The sequence below is a fragment of the Cryptomeria japonica genome, chromosome 7 (assembly GCF_030272615.1).
Source record: "Cryptomeria japonica chromosome 7, Sugi_1.0, whole genome shotgun sequence".
Lineage (NCBI taxonomy): Eukaryota > Viridiplantae > Streptophyta > Pinopsida > Cupressales > Cupressaceae > Cryptomeria > Cryptomeria japonica.
Genome location: NC_081411.1, coordinates 101,207,050 through 101,226,829, shown reverse-complemented (window position 1 = coordinate 101,226,829; position 19,780 = coordinate 101,207,050). Strand labels below are relative to the sequence as shown.

Sequence of the window (19,780 nt, the reverse complement as noted above, 5' to 3'; positions counted from 1 at the left end):
GCAATTTCTACTTATAAAAAAGTTGGAAATTGAAAAAGTTAAATTTAAGAGGCGCCGCATGGTCCAGCCACTGCCTCTCACCCTAAATGGTTAAAAAAATCAAAAGAACAAAAACCTGTGACTGTGGTTGACTGGCAGGCACAGGAAAAAGTGAGAAAAACAAAGATTACCGGCTGGGAGGAATTAAATACGGATGAAAATCGATCAACGGCCAAAGATGTTTCAGTCGTCTTGCACTGTATTTAGACAATACCAACCGTTGATATGCAAAAATTAGCTTGTGCATTTCATAGTAGGAGACGCCTTTGGTGCAATTATACATCTTTCATTTGCATTAAGATTATTTTAATTATCATAGAGGTACAAGTAGAATAGTCTATAAATAAATGAGGAAATCTTTCATGAAAAGTATGAATTCTATGTTCATGTTGTACTTTATTATTACATATTAGAAGACCCTCAAATTTTTTATCAGGAGTTGAACAAGTTGGTTTACACAAATTCTATTATAGGTTTTCTCAAAGTTTAACTTAACCAACACTGTATTTTGACAAGATTGTTGAATCCATTTAATCGTTTTTCAAGCTAATAGTAGATTGTTGAAAATATATCTACCTTTTGAAAACTTACTTTACTCAATTTTTACAATACTTTATGCAACAAATTAAATTTTGATGACCAAAACCTTGACAATGTTTTTATAAAAGATATTTTCTAAAATTAATTGAATAACAATTGTTTTTTACTTAAAAGAGTAACTTTGATTAAACCTTTATTGATTATTGGTAAGAATGCCTATATTTTGATTGTGGATGTCACAACTTATTAAAAAAACCTTCCTTTCGAGAAGTTGCATGAACGCGGTTTCGTACACCATTTTCTATGCTTATCCCAACCCTCCTCACGTCAAACCTCCTCTCTTTCCTCCATCCCTATTTTTCTTTACTCCCATTGACCCGGTTTTATTATTCCTCTTTGCCTTGGAAACCTTCGTTGCCCGAAAACAAAACGACCATCGATTTTTCTTCTGTGTCCAGTTCAATTTAATTCTTCTGAAATGGCTTCCACTTTTTCAGCTAGCCATAATCAGATTGAACTAGAGACAGAATTTGAGCAGCGTGCACCATATTCTATCTCTACATCTGCAGAGCCCACAAAAAATCTAAATTGTCTAGAAGAGATTATAAAATTGTTGCGAGAATGGTGTCGGTCCATTCAAAACGACACGGAACGAATCTGCGCCGTTCCAATCCTCAGGTTTTTATGGGCCTCCAGAGATAGCCGGCAAACTCATCTTGATCGCCAAAACGCTTTTGATCAGCTTGCAGCATCCTCAGCCTCTACATGTACGAGGCCATGCCAGATATTTATTAACCATCGCGGAAGTGATGTGAAACACACACTTGCCAGCAAAATTTACCACACACTTGATGTCATGGGATTCCAAGCTTTCCTCGATGTAGAGGAACTTGAGCCTGGTCATGTGATGCCGGCAGAAATACAAGCAGCAATGACTAGTGCCTCCCTTCACATTGCCATTTTTTCTCAAAACTATGCCCAATCCCCATGGTGTTTGGCTGAACTATCTTTCATGCTCAAAACTGGTGCAAAAATCATTCCTATATTCTATCATGTTGAGCCCTCAGAAATCAGATTGATTGATCAAGGAAGAGGAATATATGCTCAATCATTTTTAAAGCGTGGAAAGGAAGGCAGATACACCCAGGAGAAGCTTGATGAGTGGAAAAGGGCGCTTTACAACATTTCATTCCATTCCGGGTACCAGGTTAACAATAATGAGTATGTATTATTTTCTCCATTAATTAGTCGAATCTTTAATGGCATCCATCATTTCAACCACTTTTCTGCTGATATATATATTTAAGCGGTATAGTGTATTCTATTCTTATTTTCGGCTAAAAATGTGTAGGGATGAGGCCAGAGTTTTGAAGAATATCGTGAATTGTGCATTGAAAGTCATGAAAAATGTTCCTATATGGGTTGCCGAACATCCACTTGGATTGGATGAGCTGATACAAGACTTCGAATCAGTTGCAAGTGTAGAGAAAGTAAAGATCACGGGGATCGTGGGCATGGGAGGTAGTGGTAAAACAACTCTAGCCAAAGAGCTATTCAACCGGAACTTTTCCTCGTTTGAGAGATGCAGTTTTGTTTCTGACGTTCGAGATGCGGCATCCAGAAATGCGCTGCCTGACAAGCAGAAAAGGCTTCTGGCCGACCTTGGTGTGCATCATTTAGCATTCGACAATCTAGATGAAGGCAAAGCCATTCTTGCAAACCGTTTGACCTCACTTCGGGTGCTCATCGTTTTGGATGACGTGGATCACATCGACCACCTGAATGCTCTGTTGCCAAAAAAGGACAATCTTGGATCCCAAAGTATGGTTATTGTAACGACCCGCGATTGGGGTCTCCTTAAATCATGGGGTCTGTCCTGCATTTATAAAATGCCAGGACTTAACAGGTCACATGCCGAGCAGCTATTCTGCTTGCATGCTTTCTTGCAACCATCTCCACCGGCTGAATTTGAAATTCTGGTTGAGAAGTTCATCCAAGCTTGCGGTGGTTTGCCTCTGTCACTGAAGGTATTAGGGGGACAATTATATGGCAGAAATTCCAGAGATTACTGGAAATCCCAGTTAAATAAAGTCTCAAGAATATTGCCTGGCGACATCAAACAAAAGCTACAAGTTAGCTACGATGCGTTGGACGATGAAGAAAAAGAGATGTTCCTGGATGTAGCTTGTTTTCTGATTGGAGAAGATAAAAGCACGGCTATAGCAGTGTGGGATGGGATGCATTGGAGTGGTCTGCATGGTTTAGAAACACTTGTGAATAAGTGCCTTGTAGAGCTGGTTTGTGAGTCAGATTATAGGTACTGCAGGCATTATCTTGCTCCAGTGAGGTCTGCCAAGATAAAAATGCATGATCATCTTAGGGATATGGGAAGAGAGATTGCAAGTAGACACTCACCATGTCGTGTCTGGTTTCCATTACAGATTGCTAACATAAAGAAACATCCCAAGGTGAGGTTAATATTAGCATACCCACATGATAATGCAAGTCTGCGTTTGATATTGAGCAACTTTCTTATAAATCATTGATAAGTGAAAGCGTTAAAACAATAGAATATCTTACCATCTTCCTCTGCATGTAGCAACTTGATTAGAACACTTAGTATTTCTGGTTTCTTTCATTCAGAAAAGAATGCTGATTCGAGGGATACGACCAGCAAATGCTTTTGTGGCCTTCAAAGAGTACACATATCAGTTAATACAAAACTCAAGCAGACTGTCCGAACGCCTTAGATTCTCAAATGGACTACAAATCCTTTCCGTGAAAGGAAATGAGTTTACTGAAGAATTTGCATCATTATCAGAAGACCTGGTGTGGCTTCGGTGGGAAGATTTTCCATTAAGAAATCTTCCAACATGGCTTACACTAAGATGTTTAAGTGTTTTAGAGCTTCATGGTGCTAATGAGTTGGAAGAATTGTGGGAGGAGAGTGCGGATGTAAGTATTTTTCCTTCCTGGTTGAACGGGATTATTTCGAAACTTACTAATTGTTCATGCTTTTCTGAATTATATTAAATAAAATAATGTTTGCTTGCAGCCTCCTTTGCAATTGATACAGCTTATTATATGGGGTAACCAAAAGTTGCAAAGGCTTCCAAGGTCAATAGGCCGTCTTCAGTATCTAAAGAAGCTTTTTTTCTATTTTCATGGTAACAGTTTGCCAGAAGAGTTCTGCTGCCTCAAATCCCTGGAGTATTTGAAATTATACTCCCCAAGGCTATCTTCACTGTCTTCTCGTTTTGGCAATTTAAGAAGTTTGCGGAAATTAATTCTGGCATATTGCAAGCAGTTGAGCAGTTTGCCTGATTCTTTCAATCAGCTGATCTACCTGGAAGATCTGAATCTATCACACTGTGAAATGCTATCCTCACTACCTACTGGTTTTGGCAATTTAAAATGCTTGAAGTATTTAAGTCTAGAGCATTGCAAACAGTTAAGCACGTTGCCATGCTCTTTCAAGGAACTGATCCACCTGCAAGATTTAAAGTTATCATACTGTGCCAAGATTAAATTGAAGATAGATATGCTGGAAAATATCAGGAAGCTGAAAGTTTTTGAACTCAGTTATTGCGAGGAATTGGAAGATTTGCCTCATCATATAATGAATCGGGCATCCCTGACAAAGTTAGATCTACAAGGTTGTACCATGTTAACAGGTTCACCAAATAACATTGGTGAACTGATCAAATTACAGTCTGTCATAATTGAGAGTCTGATGTTAAAAGGTTTGCAAACTTCTTCTGTAAGGTTATCCTCATTGAAGAGTATTGTAATTGTAAGTCCTATTAGTGAAATCGACTCTGATGCCGGTGCGGAAGACTTGAAGCAAGTCTCCAGGATATCAATTTCCAATGATTCTTGTCCCAACCTTGAAAGTTTTAAGCTTAGGTGGAATCGTCATTCAGTGGAAATCGAGAGACTGCCAATGTCGCTCAAATTGCTATCAATATACGATTGCAAAGTACTGAAGAACATCAGGTGTGTTAGTGCTCTCGTAAGCCTTGAGAATCTGATAATATTTAATTGTCCCCAGATAGAAGAACTGCCAAACTTTGCTGATTTCACTTCGCTGAAAGAATTTATATTGACGAATTGCCCCAAAGTTGAGAAAATAGAAGGTTTGCAATACTCCCAGTCATTGAAGCATCTGTGTCTTGTAAAGACCTGCTGGAAGGTACCAGGTCTACAAAGTTTGGAGAAAGTGGAATTATTGGAAACCCTAGTCCTTGAATGCGAGACTATATCAGCCCTGAAACCTTGCATTCAGTCTTTGAAGGTAAAGGTAATAAGTAGAGTTCAATTTTTTAGTATTTCGTATTATGAAAATGTTCATCCTAATGACTCAAAAGCAATACGATTTGTAGGAATGTCCAAGGCGTTTGTGGATACAAGGTAGCGTGACCAATTTTGTCAGACCAATTGTAAACTCTCTAGACTTTTCTGATCTTGCGATTAGGGAGGTAGAGGAGCCATCAGATGTATCGAAGACTCTAGATTTGTTTGACACCCCTTCTTTTTACTGTTATGTGGAGGGAAAAGAGGAGAATGAGGAGGAGAGGAAAGTTGTACGCATTTGTGCGTCCCTCGGAAAATATGATGCGAGCATGGAAGTCTTTCTTTTCTTCCATGCAATCTCTGGAGTCAAGAAAACAAAAGCTATAGTAGTGATGGGCGAAGAAGGAAGAATTGTGGAGGCATTTCACCAATTGTTACCACTCCTGGAATAGTTGCCATTTGGCACGCAGCTTGTAGATAAGAAGCATTGGGAAACAGCTGTTCTAAACCAATGTAAAGTTATTGTGTAAAGAATAGTTAATCAATTGGCGTATGAAGTTCAGTGTTAATAATTAGAAAAATAAGGATAGGATGGTGGTGAAGATTGAATTTCCATTTCGTACAAGTAGCGCAATTTCTTCAAAGACTACTTAAATTATTAGCAAAAGATTAAAGAGTTACATTGGACTGTAATAATTTCACAAATAAACTAAATAAAACGAGATATGTTGCAAGATAAATAAATAAAATAGCATTTTGTATGAATGTGACTGTAGAAACTAGAATTTTTCATATATTGATGTCCATATCATCATGTCCTTTTAAACACACTCTGATTTTTATTCATAGTACAATAATTTTATCTTCAAAATCAAATCCTATATATTTATCCATTTCTTAAAAAATCTATACATTGAAATCAAATTTATCACTTCCTAATTTTTATTTTGAGAAATTATATGCTATACAAACAAACGTTTTATGAACACATCTATTTGTACAAAGATATGACATTTTATTCATAGAATTTGCCTTTTGATAGTTTGAATTTGATTTTGCATGGCTGTGGAAGAGGAAGCCATGTCCGCCGAATTGAAGCTGACGGCAAAAGAAAAGGGGAGTCTTGACTTTATGGAGAAAATTAGGAGTTCCAAGACGAAAATAAGTAATAACAGGAGGCAATGGCTACCGTAAGGAGTGATAGTAGTCTAGGAAACCGCGTGAATGATCAATGCTATACAACTTCCAGTAATGAAGAGACTCAGTGGAGGACTGACAAGATGATATTTTTCTATGTTTTCTGGAAAAACAAATTTCACTTTCCACAGCGTGAACTACGGGGCCCCAAGGGACTTCTAGTTTTCGATAAGTTTTCAACCATTCATATAGATAATGCGTTGTTTCATCATCGCGCCTAGATGCAGTCGATGACAGATTACATAAATAGTATGGTCGGTGATGGGATGCCCTATAGTAAAATATTGTATTCTTTGGATTATTTTAATGTTAATTTTTGTGAGATATTTGACTCTAAATTTTATATGTAAAAATTACTATATTATTGCATATGACATATCTATGATGAATAATTATTGTTATGGATATTTGACTGTAAAATTTATATGTGAACATCAATAGTATTGCTTGTGACATATCTATGACGAATAATTATTGTTAAGGAACTAAACCACTACAAAGAGTTTGAAGTTCAATTATAAAATTGATGTATTAAAATATAAAAATTATAATGTGAGTGCATTATATACGTAAAAATATGTAGATGGAACTAATAAAAAGTAGGGTCAAAATTGAATATAACATGTGCAAGCCTTAACACTTATACTTTAAGCCTTAATTGAATGTAAAATTTCAGTAATCAACATTATCTCTCTCGTCTCTTCCCTACATTCCCCCTCTCTCTTCCTTAACCCCTACCTTTTTGTCTCTTACACATCTCCCTCTCTACTTTCTTCTCTCTCTCAGGTATCTCTCCCTCTCTACTTTCTTCCCTCTCTTGGGTATCTCTCCCTCTCTTTCTCATCTCCCTCACCCTCTTTTTCTCTTTCATATATCCCTCTCTTTCTCTCACTCTCTCCCCCTCTCTTCAGCGTCTCTCTCTCATTCTATCCCTCTCCCTCCCCCTCCCTTTCTCTTCCTTTATCAAGTATTTTTTCCCTCTAACTCTCTTTCTCTCTCCCCCTCTCACTCCATTTCTCTTTCTCTCAAGTCTTTCTCCTTCTCTCTATCAAGTCTCTGGCTATCAACCTTTATCTATCTATCTCTCTCTCTCTCCTCTTCTATCAAGTCTTCTCTCTCTCTCTATCTCTCTCTCTCTCTGCCTCTCTCTCTATCTCACTCTCCTCCTTTGTCAAGTGTATCTCTTTCCCACTCTCTCCCTACCCCCCCTCCATTTCTATTTTTCACTTAATTCTCTCTCTCTCTCTCTCTCTCTCTCTCTCTCTCTCTCTCTCTAAAGTCTCTCCCTCTCATCCTCTTTCTCTGTATCTCACTCTCTCCTTCTCTTAGGTGTATCTCTCTCTCATTCTCTCCCTCTCTCCTCCCCCTCCCTCTCTCCCTCTCTCATTACCTCTCTTTCTCACTCTCTCCCTCTCTTTGCATCTCTCTCTCTCTAGTCTCTTGTACTCTCCTTCCATCCCTTCCTCCCTCTCACTCAGACTCTCTCTATCTCTCACCCTCTCTTTCTCTCTCTCACACCTTCCCCCCCTCCACCTCTTAGGTATCTCTTTCTCTCCCAATCCCTCTATCCATCTCTTAGATCTCTCTATATCTCCCCCACTCCCTATATATCCCCCCCCCCTCTCTCTCTCTCCCTCTCTCTCTCTCTCTCTTTGAGTCCCCTTCTCTATGATAATCTCTATCTCTATCTCTCCCTCTATCTCCCTCTCTCTCTCTCCATCTCTCTCTCCCCCTCCCTTTCCCTTTCTCTATCTTTGTCTCTCCCCCCCTCTCTATCTCTCTCATTTATCTCTTGTCTCTCCCTCTCCCTCTCAGTCTCTATCTCTCTATCTCACTCTCCTCTCTTAGGTGTATCTTTCTCCCATTCCCTCCCTCTCCTACCCCTCTCTCCCTCTCTAGGGTCATATGGTATTCTTAGGGGTCATCTCGTATCCTAGGGATCGATGCATGTGTCCTAAGGGGCTATAGGATACCATATGACTCCTTAGCACACCATATGACCCATAGTGAAACCAAATGGTGTCCTTAGGGGTTATAAAACACTATATGACCTCATACAACCCATAATGACACCATATGGAGTCCTAAGGGGTCAAATGGTGTCCTAAGGGGTTGTAGGAGAACCTGAACTTGGAGGATACCATTTTGTGTTTTTTCATGTCGTATGGTATTCTTAGGGGTCATATGGTATCCTAGGGATCCATGCATGTGTCCTAAGGGGTCGTAGGACACCATATGACCCATAATGACACATAAGAGGTCATATGGAGTCTTAAGGGGTCATAGGACACCATATGACCCCTTAGCATAGTATACAACCCATAATGATGCCAAATGGTGTCCTAAGGGGTCATAAAACACTATATGACCTCTTAGAACACCATAAAACCCATAACAGAACCATATGGAGTCCTAAGGGATCAAATGGTGTCCTAAGGGGTTGTAGGAGACCATATGACCCCTTACGACACCATATGACCCCTAACGACACCATATGGTGTCCTAAGGGGTCATAAGGTATCCTAGGGGTCATAGGACACCATATGACACATAATGACACCATATGGTGTCCTAAGGGGTCATAGGACACCATATGACCCTTAGATCACAATATAACCCCTAATAACATCTAAGGTGTCATAGGACACTATATGATCCCTTAGCACACCATAGGACCTATAATGACACCAAATAGTGTCCTAAGGGGTCATAGAACACCATATGACCCTTTAGGAAACCATATGGTGTTGTTATGGGCTGTATGGTGTCTTGAGGGGTCATATGGCATCCTATAACCCCTTAGGACACCATATGGTGTCATTATGGGTCGTATGGTGTCTTAAGGGGTCATATGGTGTCCTAAGGTGTCATAGGACACCATATGACCTCTTAGGAAACAATATAAGCTCTAATGACACCTAAGGGATCATATGGTGTCCTAAGGGGTCATAGAACACCATATGACCCTTTAGGACACCATACGACCCATAACGACACCATATGGAGTCCTAAGGGGTCATATGGTGTCCTAAGAGATCATAGAACACTATATGACCCCTTCAAACACCATATGACCCATAACAACACCTAAGGGGTCATATGGAGTCCTAAGGGGTCATAAGACACCATATGACCCCTTAGTACACCATACAACTCATAAAGATTATCCAATCAATACGTTCATCTTCTTCAAACATTCTACTTTATATCCTATCTTCTTTTAAAAAAAACTGACCACCTTGTCAATCTTCTTATCACCTCATCTATATGCAAACAAAAACAAGATATATTGGAGGGAGAGGAAGATATATATATATATATATATATATATATATATATATAGAGAGAGAGAGAGAGAGAGAGAGAGAGAGAGAGAGAGAGAGAGAGAGAGAGAGAGAGAGAGAGAGAGAGAGAGACCTTGTACGTGCTTGAGAGGGCGAGAGAGGGAGACAATACACATACATACACACATATGTGTGTATATATATATACTTAATATATTATATATTATTATATACATATACATATATATAAATATTATATACATACATACATATATATATTATATATTATATATTCTTATATTATATATAAATTATATTATATGTATATACACATATTATATATACAATATCATACCATACACACTCCCAAAATTTAAACATAAAAAGCGCGTACGTGCTATTTATAGTAAAAAATAGCGCATACGTACTTTTTATAGTTAACATAGAGCGTATGCGCTTCTTACACCATAAATACCTCGTACGCACTTTTTATACCATAGGTACCCCGTATGCGCTTTTTATACCATAGGTACCCCGTACGTGCTTTTGACTGTTTAGGCTTGGAAATAGGCCTGGATGACAAAACTATAGTTTGGAAGTTTGATTTCCCTCTATTTCTCTCCTTTTTGACATGTCTTATTTTATCAACTTGGTTTCTCTACTTTGTCATCATCAAGTTTACACTTCATCAAGTGGGTATTTCTAAAATTGCCACCATATTTTCACCCATCTTCTGAGTTTTCTAACCATATAATTTTTTTAAAATTCTAACAATTACATATTATTATTGAATTTGTTTTACCAATGTCTCCATAGTTCTCATAGACATACATGCACCATTTTTTTAATAAATTTTGATATACCTATCCAAATTTAAAAAACTTTATGTATTATTGTAGTGTAGTTGGTTCTTTATAATTTACAAAAAATAAAATTGTATTTTCAATTTGTTTAATGCAACTTATGCCTCACGCATGAACATGTACCTAATTTTTCAAGATGTGCTCGATTGGAAAAATCATTAAAAAAAAATACTCACCAAAAAATTACAAAAAAATACTCACCAAAAAATTACAAAAAAATACACATCTTCTAATGCTCACTCTTAACTATCTTTTTTCCAAAGGATTTATCAAAATACTAAATCTAACTATGACTTTTTTGATGAGAATGTCAGACACTATGTTATGTTTTTTTTTTGAAAAAATCAGGGTCTTTTTTTCATGTGCAAAGGATTTGACCCCCTTAATCTTATCCAATTTTGAAAAAGTTTAGTAGTTTGGAAACTAGATTCAGAGCACTACAATATTTGTTCTTTGATTATCTTCATATCTTTAGTGGATGACATTCAAATTTTCCCTCCAAGTTCAGGTTCACCTGATTTCAGAAAAAAAAAGTGTCCACTTATACCCCCCTTTTTGACCACCATCGTTGTGCACTTACCCTACTATATCAACTAAAGCCTAAGTAAAAATTTGAAGCTTATTCTTTATACTCAATCCCAAGCATTTATTTCTTGTATGCAACCTTTATTAAATTTCCATTGGAATGCCTATGTATAAAACCCAACCCTAAGGAACCTAAGTTTCTATTAGGTTCAACATTAATATGTAGTTTAATCATGCAAATTAGTGGGGGTATTCATTAAGAACACCCCTTTTTATAGGATGGCAATTAAAACCCATTAATAGAAAAAAATTAAGGGTTAAATATGAGGATATCATAGTATAAATGATAGTGGGATTTTTCCTACACCTAATTGTTTTTGTATGCTTAATTTTTCTTATACCTTGGTATATCTTGATTTCATATACCAATTCTAATACACACAATATCAATAATTTTAGCTTGTTTATGATTCCTATGATTAATCCAAAAATTTATAGAATTCTTTTCATATTTAGTACTAATATAATATAATTATCTAACTTATCTCATTTTCATTTATGGGAGGTAATCCTTTTACATTTGATATTAATAAAATTAATTTTAGAATTAAATTTATTTATTTATTTAATTTGCTTCAAATGATAGTTTATCGTGATCCAAATTTTCCACCAAGATTCATGATTTGGTGCTATGGTTATAAAAGGTACATTCATTTGCATTCATTTTGAATAATATCTAGAAATAAATTATTTATAATATGATATGAAGAGATTATCATTGATTATCACAAGGATAAAAAATTTAACCTACACAAAATTCAAAGAAGCTAGTTGTAATGATGCACGAAAGGGTTCCCTAGCCTAAACATGAAAAATATCAATCAAACCCATTCAAATCAATATACATCAGAGAATAATCAATAGGTCACACTTCAAACCCTTGCAATAGCTACGTACAATTATTGATTATTCTCTTTTTGTGATTTGATATGATTGTATAAGATATAACAATAAATGATGTGAGAACTAGGGATTATGACAATAAGCTAAAAATTACATATGCAAATTTTGAAGGCAAATAGAGAAAAAGGAATTAGACCCGAACTTGTGATTGCAATTTGAGCCTAAAAGCGAAGGTCTATGTACCTAGGAATTATTGACTTAAAGTTGTTTTGTGAAAAATTCATGAAAATATTTTGGCTTATGATTCCCTACAAATCATCTTCTTGAAATTTCATCAAAAATTGTTAGTGAATATGGCTAATTAATAGTTACTAGTTTTTTTTGCTTCTTCAAAGTCTATTTTGCTTGTCTCAATCTACACTTCATAAATTTGTAATTGAAGTATGCTAGATCTGCATCATACTTTTACAAAAGAGATAAATTATGTTGGCGTATATAGGGCTTTGAGTAAGTCAAACTTTGGGTGGAAATTAACCAACCTTGTAATAATGGTACATAAAATAGAGAGATTAACCTTGTATGGAAGAGGCGAAGAACCTTAAGGAATAGAATTGAAATGTTATACCTTTTTTCTGAATCTCCTTGCCTTGAAGTCTCATGAAAGGTTGATGTTTCTATGTAGGAGTTTATGTATACTTTCACTCATAGAGAAAACACATAAAATTGATCATGAATTCCATCTTCAATTCTTGAGGGATTGATCTCTTATTCACTACTCTATAAATACCTAATTGATTTCTCAACTTTCTTGATGATAATTGAATTAGGATATGGGATATATTTCAAATGAAGGGGTATAAGACTATATTTTATACTCAATCTCATGAATCATGTTGAAAATTTGAAAAGGCTGACATTAGGGACCACTTTCTTGCTCTAACTTTTTTTACCATTAAAGGGTTCCAAATTGGGACCATTTTTCATAGACGTACCATATTCTAGGGGACTAGGGTTGTAGGTCGCAGTCCATGAGGACTAGGGTACTAGGTGCTTTGTACGAGAGGACTAGAGCATTAGGAATCCTAGTTCTGTTATCCTGGGATGGGATAAGGTCACAATTTGGTATTGTCTAGGGTAGAATCAATTAGTATTAGGGGCATGAAGGAAGAAATTCCAAAGTGATAGACAAATGAGTATGAAATTGTATGGTGATACAATTTATGACACTACATTTAGCCCCAACTTTAGTGAGAGTATGATTTTACATGCATACTCTTGATAAAGTATAGGATAGGATAAAAAATATTTAAACACTTGAGGCATTAAAGAGATAAGAAAAGATCAAGCTCCCAAGTACTTAGGATCTCATGAGTCCAAAAATCAAGATAGAAGAAGAAACGTGATCAACATAGGTTACACATACATGGAGCATGCAAGAATGAAGAAGTCATATGGTTTCTAGGTTTAGTAAGGAGTTTCTTAGTATGAAACATATGAGAAGAAAAGAAAAGAGACAAGACTTCTTGTTCTATCAAGGACTTCTTAATATGAGTCTTGTTAGAAAAAGGAAAGTCATAATAGTCCAGCAAGGTTTGTTATGCTAGTTGACACTAGAGATTACAAAGCACAACCTGAGTTTGCTAAATACTTATGCAAAATTCAACTAAAAAATGGGTGATATAGCACACATTGAACATAAATATTACAAAAACAATGTCTCATCTTGAAAAGTAAAAAAAAAATGATTACAAAATTGGTGTAGTAGTATGCAAGCATATCATAGTGCATGATCAAAGTGTACATTTGAACCAAACCTTGTGGTGTGTGCATAAAGTGTAATATATAGTAGACTCTATGCGCCCACATTAAATATTATGCTTTAGTGGGAGAAATTTCTTTAAGGTAGCATACATGCACCTAAAACACAAGCTCCTCACAACAATGAAATACCCCCAAACATAGGCAAAGGCGATAGTTAGAAGACATGAAAGAGAACATAAAGGATTCACTATCTTGGGTTAGAATGCATGCATTCTATCTTAAATAAATTGCTTCTGATAAGGCATAAACAATAATTTAATGTGGGTACATACACTCTACCATATGTTACACTTTATGCACACACCAAGAGATCAGTTTGTACACTTTGAGAATACACCATGATATCTTTGGTGCATATAGTAGCACCCATTTTCAATAATATTTTCATATTACCTAGTAAAGAGAGGCTTTCTTTAATAATCTTTGTGTTTGGTGTATGATGCATCACCCATTTCATAGTCTTTCTTTAGATTATCTAGAAAATGGAGATTTTTCTTTGTAACCTTTTGTGAGATTCAACTATCATAACACATGTTGTTAGACATTTTTTACCTCTCTCTCTCTCTCTCTCTCTCTCTCTCTCTCTCTCTCTCTCTCTCTCTCTCTCTCTCTCTCTCTCTCTCTCTCTCTCTCTCTCTCTCTCTCATGTCTCCTAGTAAGCATCCCTTACTAGTCCTAGATGCCATATTCCTCTTTATTCTTCGTTTTCTACGTGTATTTGCAACCTATGTTGATTATGTTGCTCCTTTTATCTTGATACTTTCAAATGAAGAGATCTTAAGTCTAGGGGGCTTGGTGTTGTCTTGACTCTTTAATGTCCCGGTGAATGTCTTTTAATGCTATCTTGTACATTTACTAGAGTATGATTCTAAGGTCATACTCCCACTAAAGTGGGGGTTAAATGTAGTGTGGTAAATTATATCCTCACACAATTTAAACACATTTTCTGCTCACCTTGGTGGTGTTACCTCATGCTCCTAATTCATGACTAATGAAGTTCTCAAGCCATGGCCAAGTCAATTATCCTAGCACAATTCCATCCTTATTGACCTTGATTCTAGTTCAAAATGTCTAGACAATTGTGCCTAACATACTAGTCCTCATAGTATATAGCACCTAGCACAATGGACTAGTCAAAATGGGCCAAAATTGAATCTCCAATAGTTAGGAACTTGTTAAGAAGGAAAGTGCTCCTCAATGTTAGCCTTCTTCAAATTTTGACACAAAACATGTGAAATTTGTATATAAATATAATTTTCCAATCCCTCATTTGAACATCTCTCTACAAGAATTCAATTCCATTTATACTTCAATTGACCAAAGCAATGAAAAGTCTTTAAGGTAGCGAAACAAAGATCTGAAGTAAAGCATTCAAGTTAGCATCCATGAATGAAAGCATGTATTAACTCTTATAAAATAACACCAAGTTTTCATGAGGCTTCAAAGAAAGAGGATTCATTTCAAAGGTGTAAACTATCAATTATACATTTCCCTAAGGTTTTCCATTTCTACCCTACTAGAGTGATCCCACAATAGTGGGTTAAACTTTTTAGCCAACTTTAACACTAAAATAATCATTTTGAGGAAAAAATTCACATTCAAACACATATTATTTCTCAACCATAAGGAATTTGTAGATTATGTGAACTAGTGATTTGTGACATTTTCTATGTAGATTTTAAATATATATATATATTCTTAAATTGGAATAAATTTGTATTGATTTTACTATCTCCCTCAAAAAGTAGTTTTTAACAATAAAGGGCATTTTTAAATAGTGATACTCATTTGGTAAGGTATAACCTTTTTTCTAAAATATATATAAATGTGATTCTTTTGAATTTAGTTTTGTAACATCGATATCTAATGTTTGCAATTGGTTTCATAATATTATGTCTAGTATTACATATTTTATTAAGTTTTGAAGTCAAGTTAACTCTATTTTTGACATAGGTTCATTTGGTAGCTCATAACTTGTTGTGTATGTATCAAAATTTAAATTTTTCCTTTTTGTTGGAAAGAGGACTTCAATACCTATTATGTAGATATTTTTCAGATTTTTTTTTCACTGGTTTACTATTTTGACATAAGCATTGAACAAAAAAGTTGATGTTTGGTGAGAAACCTATGTTTAGTTAATCCAAAAAAAATATCATAATAAGCTCAATATATATTAAAATTATAATGATTGGAAAGCATGCTTCGAGTAATACTATCTTTAATTTGGGTTTATCAAGATTGTTCCATTTGAGCCCTCAATTAGAGCTTCGATGACGAAAAATATGGAGAAACTAAGAGAGCTCTGGGGGAGATGTCTAGGAAGGATGTTCGATAGAACATATGTTTTATCAAGATGGGTTCTATTTAACCCTATGTTCTATTGCACATGGTTGGCACAAATTTTGCTAGGGTCAGGCACAATATTTTAAAAAATCCTAAAAAAGGGGGTTCGGTAAACCCTAGGTTCTATCAAATTCCTTTAAATAATAATTAAAAATAAACAAAAATAATAATTCGATCAAATATTATATTCAATCGAATTTATTTAAAATAATACGTTCATTCAAACTATTTTTTTGGTTCGATCAATCATAGAATTCAATCAAAAGTGGTAAAAATTATGTTTTGGACAAATGAGTGGGATTTCTTCGTCCAAAAAAGTCTAATCATCATTGTTTACTAGAGATTTATTCCTACTTGAAGTTTGACTTAGGCAAACCCCTATACAACACAACACTTTTCCCTCACTTTCTGTTTGTAGTTTCTAAATTCAGCAATAGAGAGTTGTAGGTTCATAGATGGAAAACTGAAACAAACAATTTTAGGTTTTGAATAGGTGAAAACTGAACATTGAAGCTAACAAAGAAACCTCTAGGTATAGGACACCTCACTTCATATACTAGTAGTTTTAGGCCCAAATGTAAGTGACATGTTTCTTTCTACATCTCATTTCCAAATTTGAGGTTACATTTTGATTTTCAATTTAGTATCTTGTTGTTTAATGTCAATTCTTGTTAATTTCCTAGCACTCTACCTAGTTATTGCATCAATTCATATCCAATCATATCAATTCAAAAGAGAATAATTGATCCAAGTGCCTAGCTTTCCTAAGGGATTGAAGTTGAGAATAATTGGTTGTTCTACAATGAGTCTAAGATTGGGAACAATTCCTGGTTTTCATTTTTTAGATAGCGAAACCATATTTCTCAACATTTCACTTTTATATGATACTACATTTGTTAATGTGATTGTTCTATATGACTAGTGAATCTTACTATAGGTTATGAAATTACCTCAAAAAAAAATTCAGATCTCTTTTCATTGTATTGAATGGGATATTACTTTTTCAACATTGATATTTCAAGTTTTTAGTGCCAATAATAGTTATGATGGATTTAAGGATGCATTTAAAAAATCATATACTTGAGCTTATAGTAATTTAATTGAATAATTAGTTTTCTATTTATCCCTTGTTCATGGTTTTCTCATAGACTCGAGAATTATAATTGTATAATATCAAACATTAAATCTTGACTCTCTTATTGTAGGGATTATCACACGGTTCTTTGGTTGCTAGTACATTCATCAAATATTTGATAAAATGATTAATATTATCAGATTTCCACAATCCATGCTAATACATTAGTTGCTTCTAGATTTGATTCTGATAAAATAATTTGATATTAATTTGATATATGTTTCTCACCAATAATGTGTAACCCATTATTAAAATCTATGATACATGCATGACTTTCATAGAGAACATTGATGAATAATCCTTTATGTGAGTCATGTATGTGTCATGATCTAGAACTTTGTAAATACCATAAGGCAATAAAATATTCAGTTACATCATAGGTTGCATAAATAATCTAATATGTCTATTTCAAAGAGGTTTTTTTTTGTCTCATATGTGTAGTGGTTGTTTAGTCATAAATTTTCAGAGAATCCTATATGAAAAGAATGGTATTTTTGGGAGATTAATTCTGTTAATTTTTTTTGTTCAATTATTTTTTCTAATCATCCACGAGCACCCTCCTAGATCTCCTAATATCTAAAGTGAAAAACAACGAACCTCTCTTATTTTGTAACCTTCTCACTTACAAACATTTTATTGAGCTTCATAACAATAACCTATGCTAACTTTCATCAGTAGATCTAATGTTATCTCCATCCTCTAGAGATGTTAGACAATAATTTTAGGTATCAACATTCCACATGTACAAGTGATAACTACTTACTTACTTTTATTCACAGAGCATTTATCTTTGACTTTAAACGATGCAATATTTTAAAAGTAAACCGTACAAGCTAACTAATAATATTTAAAAAGATAGATCATTTAAAATAACGTAATTTTATACCTTCACTTACGCTGATACAATTTATAAAGACCTATCAATAAACATAGCTAAACAATTATGCCTGCAGTTAATGCTAATACTGTAATAAAAGATCCATAAATAAACATTTAGACATTTCTTACCTTTAATAAGCGATAGTACTGTTTGCGAAGATGAAAAACCAGGCGTCTCTGTAAACCAAGGGCCAAGCACAATCGGTGGCAGGATAGTCACCACCTCAATCTCGTTATGAGTACCGTATTTAAGAGCCTCTTGTTCCGCTAAAGTCTTGGCCGCCATATACCAGGCCAGTTTATTTGTGTGAGATCTGAGGAAATCGATAGGGCTCCAACATGATTCATCCAGACATGACGAAGCTAATTCCCCCTTATCACTCAGCGGACAGGCTGCTGAAAGAGATGAGGTGTAAACCACTCGCCTAACAGATTTAGCTTTTGTACAAGCTCTCATAACATTCAGTACTCCATTTACAGCGGCCACAATATAATCCTCCTGTAAACCGATAGGTTTATATCTCTAGGAAACAAATAGTCTCTATCATCTAATGACTTGAAATTAATTAATCAGTAGTTACCGGCGTGTTCTCTTTATCACCGGCTACGGGACTGGCTAAATGAAAAACTCCTTGACAGCCCTCCACTGCAGAATCGAAGCTGCCCTCTTCCAAGAGATCCGTTTGGAAGAGCTTCAGCCTCTCTTGTGCCCCTGGTAGATTCAACACAGGCCCACATTTTCTCTCATCTCCTGCAGTTTTAAGATTCACAATTACATTTGTAAATCTAGTCTTACCATATAATTTTAGATGGTCTACATATAAAGAAAAGGGGAGATAAATACCTGGATCTCTGAGAGTGGCATGTTCTGTGTAACCACTTTCAAGGAGATTCTTGACAAGCCATGATGCAATGTATCCCCCTGCTCCAGTCACACAGACAACCCTAACCCCATTTTTTCCCCCACTCGCCATGTCGAGAATAGTGGTCTATGGCGATTTGCGAAAGCCTTCCATACAAACTTTTCTAATGCAAAAGCCTTCCATACAAATTGTCATAGGTATACCTAGCTATCTCGTCCTGTCATCCATGCTGTCCTTGGGGGCATCTTTCTCTGGATGTGGGCCCGTCTCATAACATAAAACAAGATTAGTTGTCGTATAATGTGGCTTGGCTCTAGATATTTTCTATGAAGCTGTGTAGGCGAGGGTATTAATTTCTTAATTTTAAGGGTTGGAGAGCTATATTCCAATGGTAGTGCACACATGGTAAATCTCTTGTGGGGGCCGGGGCGGTTTCAATATGTGTATTAGATTATATGTATCTAAAAGAGTATATTGTACATATTTTTATGAAAAATGTGTGTAAAAATCTTTCAAGTTCAAAAAGGGGTTTTATTTAATCAATAAAATAAAACACATTACATAGTCATTAAATGACAAGACATATACCACTAAGGGATGGAGAGAGGTCACACTCATTCATAGAGAAGGTCTATACACATTACATAGTCATTAAATGACAATACATATACCACTAAGGGATGGAGAGAGGTCACACTCATTCATAGAGAAGGTCTATACACATTACATAGTCATTAAATGACAAGGCATATACCACTAAGGGATGGAGACAGGTCACACTAATTCATAGAGAAGGTCTATACACATTACATAGTCATTAAATGACAAGACATATACCACTAAGGGATGAAGAGAGGTCACACTCATTCATAGAGAAGGTCTATGTATTAAGTACAAGATACTAACTAGTGAACATTTTATCTTCACTTTCTTTTCAAGTTAGTGGCTAAGCATAAGAAATAGGTGAGATAACCAAAGGAAGTGATAGACTTTGCTAGATTCTAGCCAAATAAAAGTTTCTAAGTGATGAGACTAAGAGAATGTTGAAGGTATGCAAGAGCTCTAAAATCAACCATGGGTATATTGATCTCTAAT

The 19,780-nt window shown here is 35.3% G+C and overlaps 2 protein-coding genes across 4 annotated transcripts in view; one reads left to right on the top strand and one right to left on the bottom strand.

Moving 5' to 3' along the window:
* LOC131073468 (putative anthocyanidin reductase) overlaps window positions 1-18,840 on the bottom strand; it is a 51,913-nt gene extending 33,073 nt beyond the window's left edge. For both annotated transcript variants that reach the window (XM_058009904.2, XM_058009905.2), the window contains exons 1-3: window positions 18,667-18,840; window positions 18,404-18,573; window positions 17,952-18,321 (exon numbers count right to left, since the gene is read on the bottom strand). In XM_058009904.2, coding sequence (XP_057865887.2) covers window positions 17,952-18,321; window positions 18,404-18,573; window positions 18,667-18,796 — 670 coding nt within the window. In that variant the 5' untranslated portion in view covers window positions 18,797-18,840. The remainder of the gene's footprint in view (window positions 1-17,951; window positions 18,322-18,403; window positions 18,574-18,666) is intronic.
* On the top strand, window positions 838-5,586 carry LOC131073467 (disease resistance protein Roq1-like). 2 transcript variants are annotated; one of them, XM_059209263.1, is made up of 5 exons: window positions 838-1,800; window positions 1,931-3,047; window positions 3,223-3,534; window positions 3,635-4,879; window positions 4,962-5,586. In XM_059209263.1, exons 1-5 carry the CDS (start codon window positions 1,058-1,060, stop codon window positions 5,322-5,324), a joined length of 3,780 nt encoding a protein of 1,259 aa, XP_059065246.1. In that variant the 5' UTR covers window positions 838-1,057; the 3' UTR covers window positions 5,325-5,586. The 2 variants fall into 2 exon arrangements, with proteins under 2 accessions (XP_059065246.1, XP_059065247.1); XM_059209264.1 differs by having other exon boundaries at window positions 839-1,800; window positions 3,635-4,873.
* Window positions 18,841-19,780: the final 940 nt, after the last annotated feature.

Coding starts and splice junctions, on each gene's coding strand:
- LOC131073467 (XM_059209263.1), top strand. CDS start 1,058: ATGGCTTCCACTTTTTCAGCTAGCCATAATCAGATTGAACTAGAGACA. Junction 1,801..1,930: donor TACCAGGTTAACAATAATGA/GTATGTATTATT, acceptor AAAAATGTGTAG/GGATGAGGCCAGAGTTTTGA. Junction 3,535..3,634: donor TGTGGGAGGAGAGTGCGGAT/GTAAGTATTTTT, acceptor GTTTGCTTGCAG/CCTCCTTTGCAATTGATACA.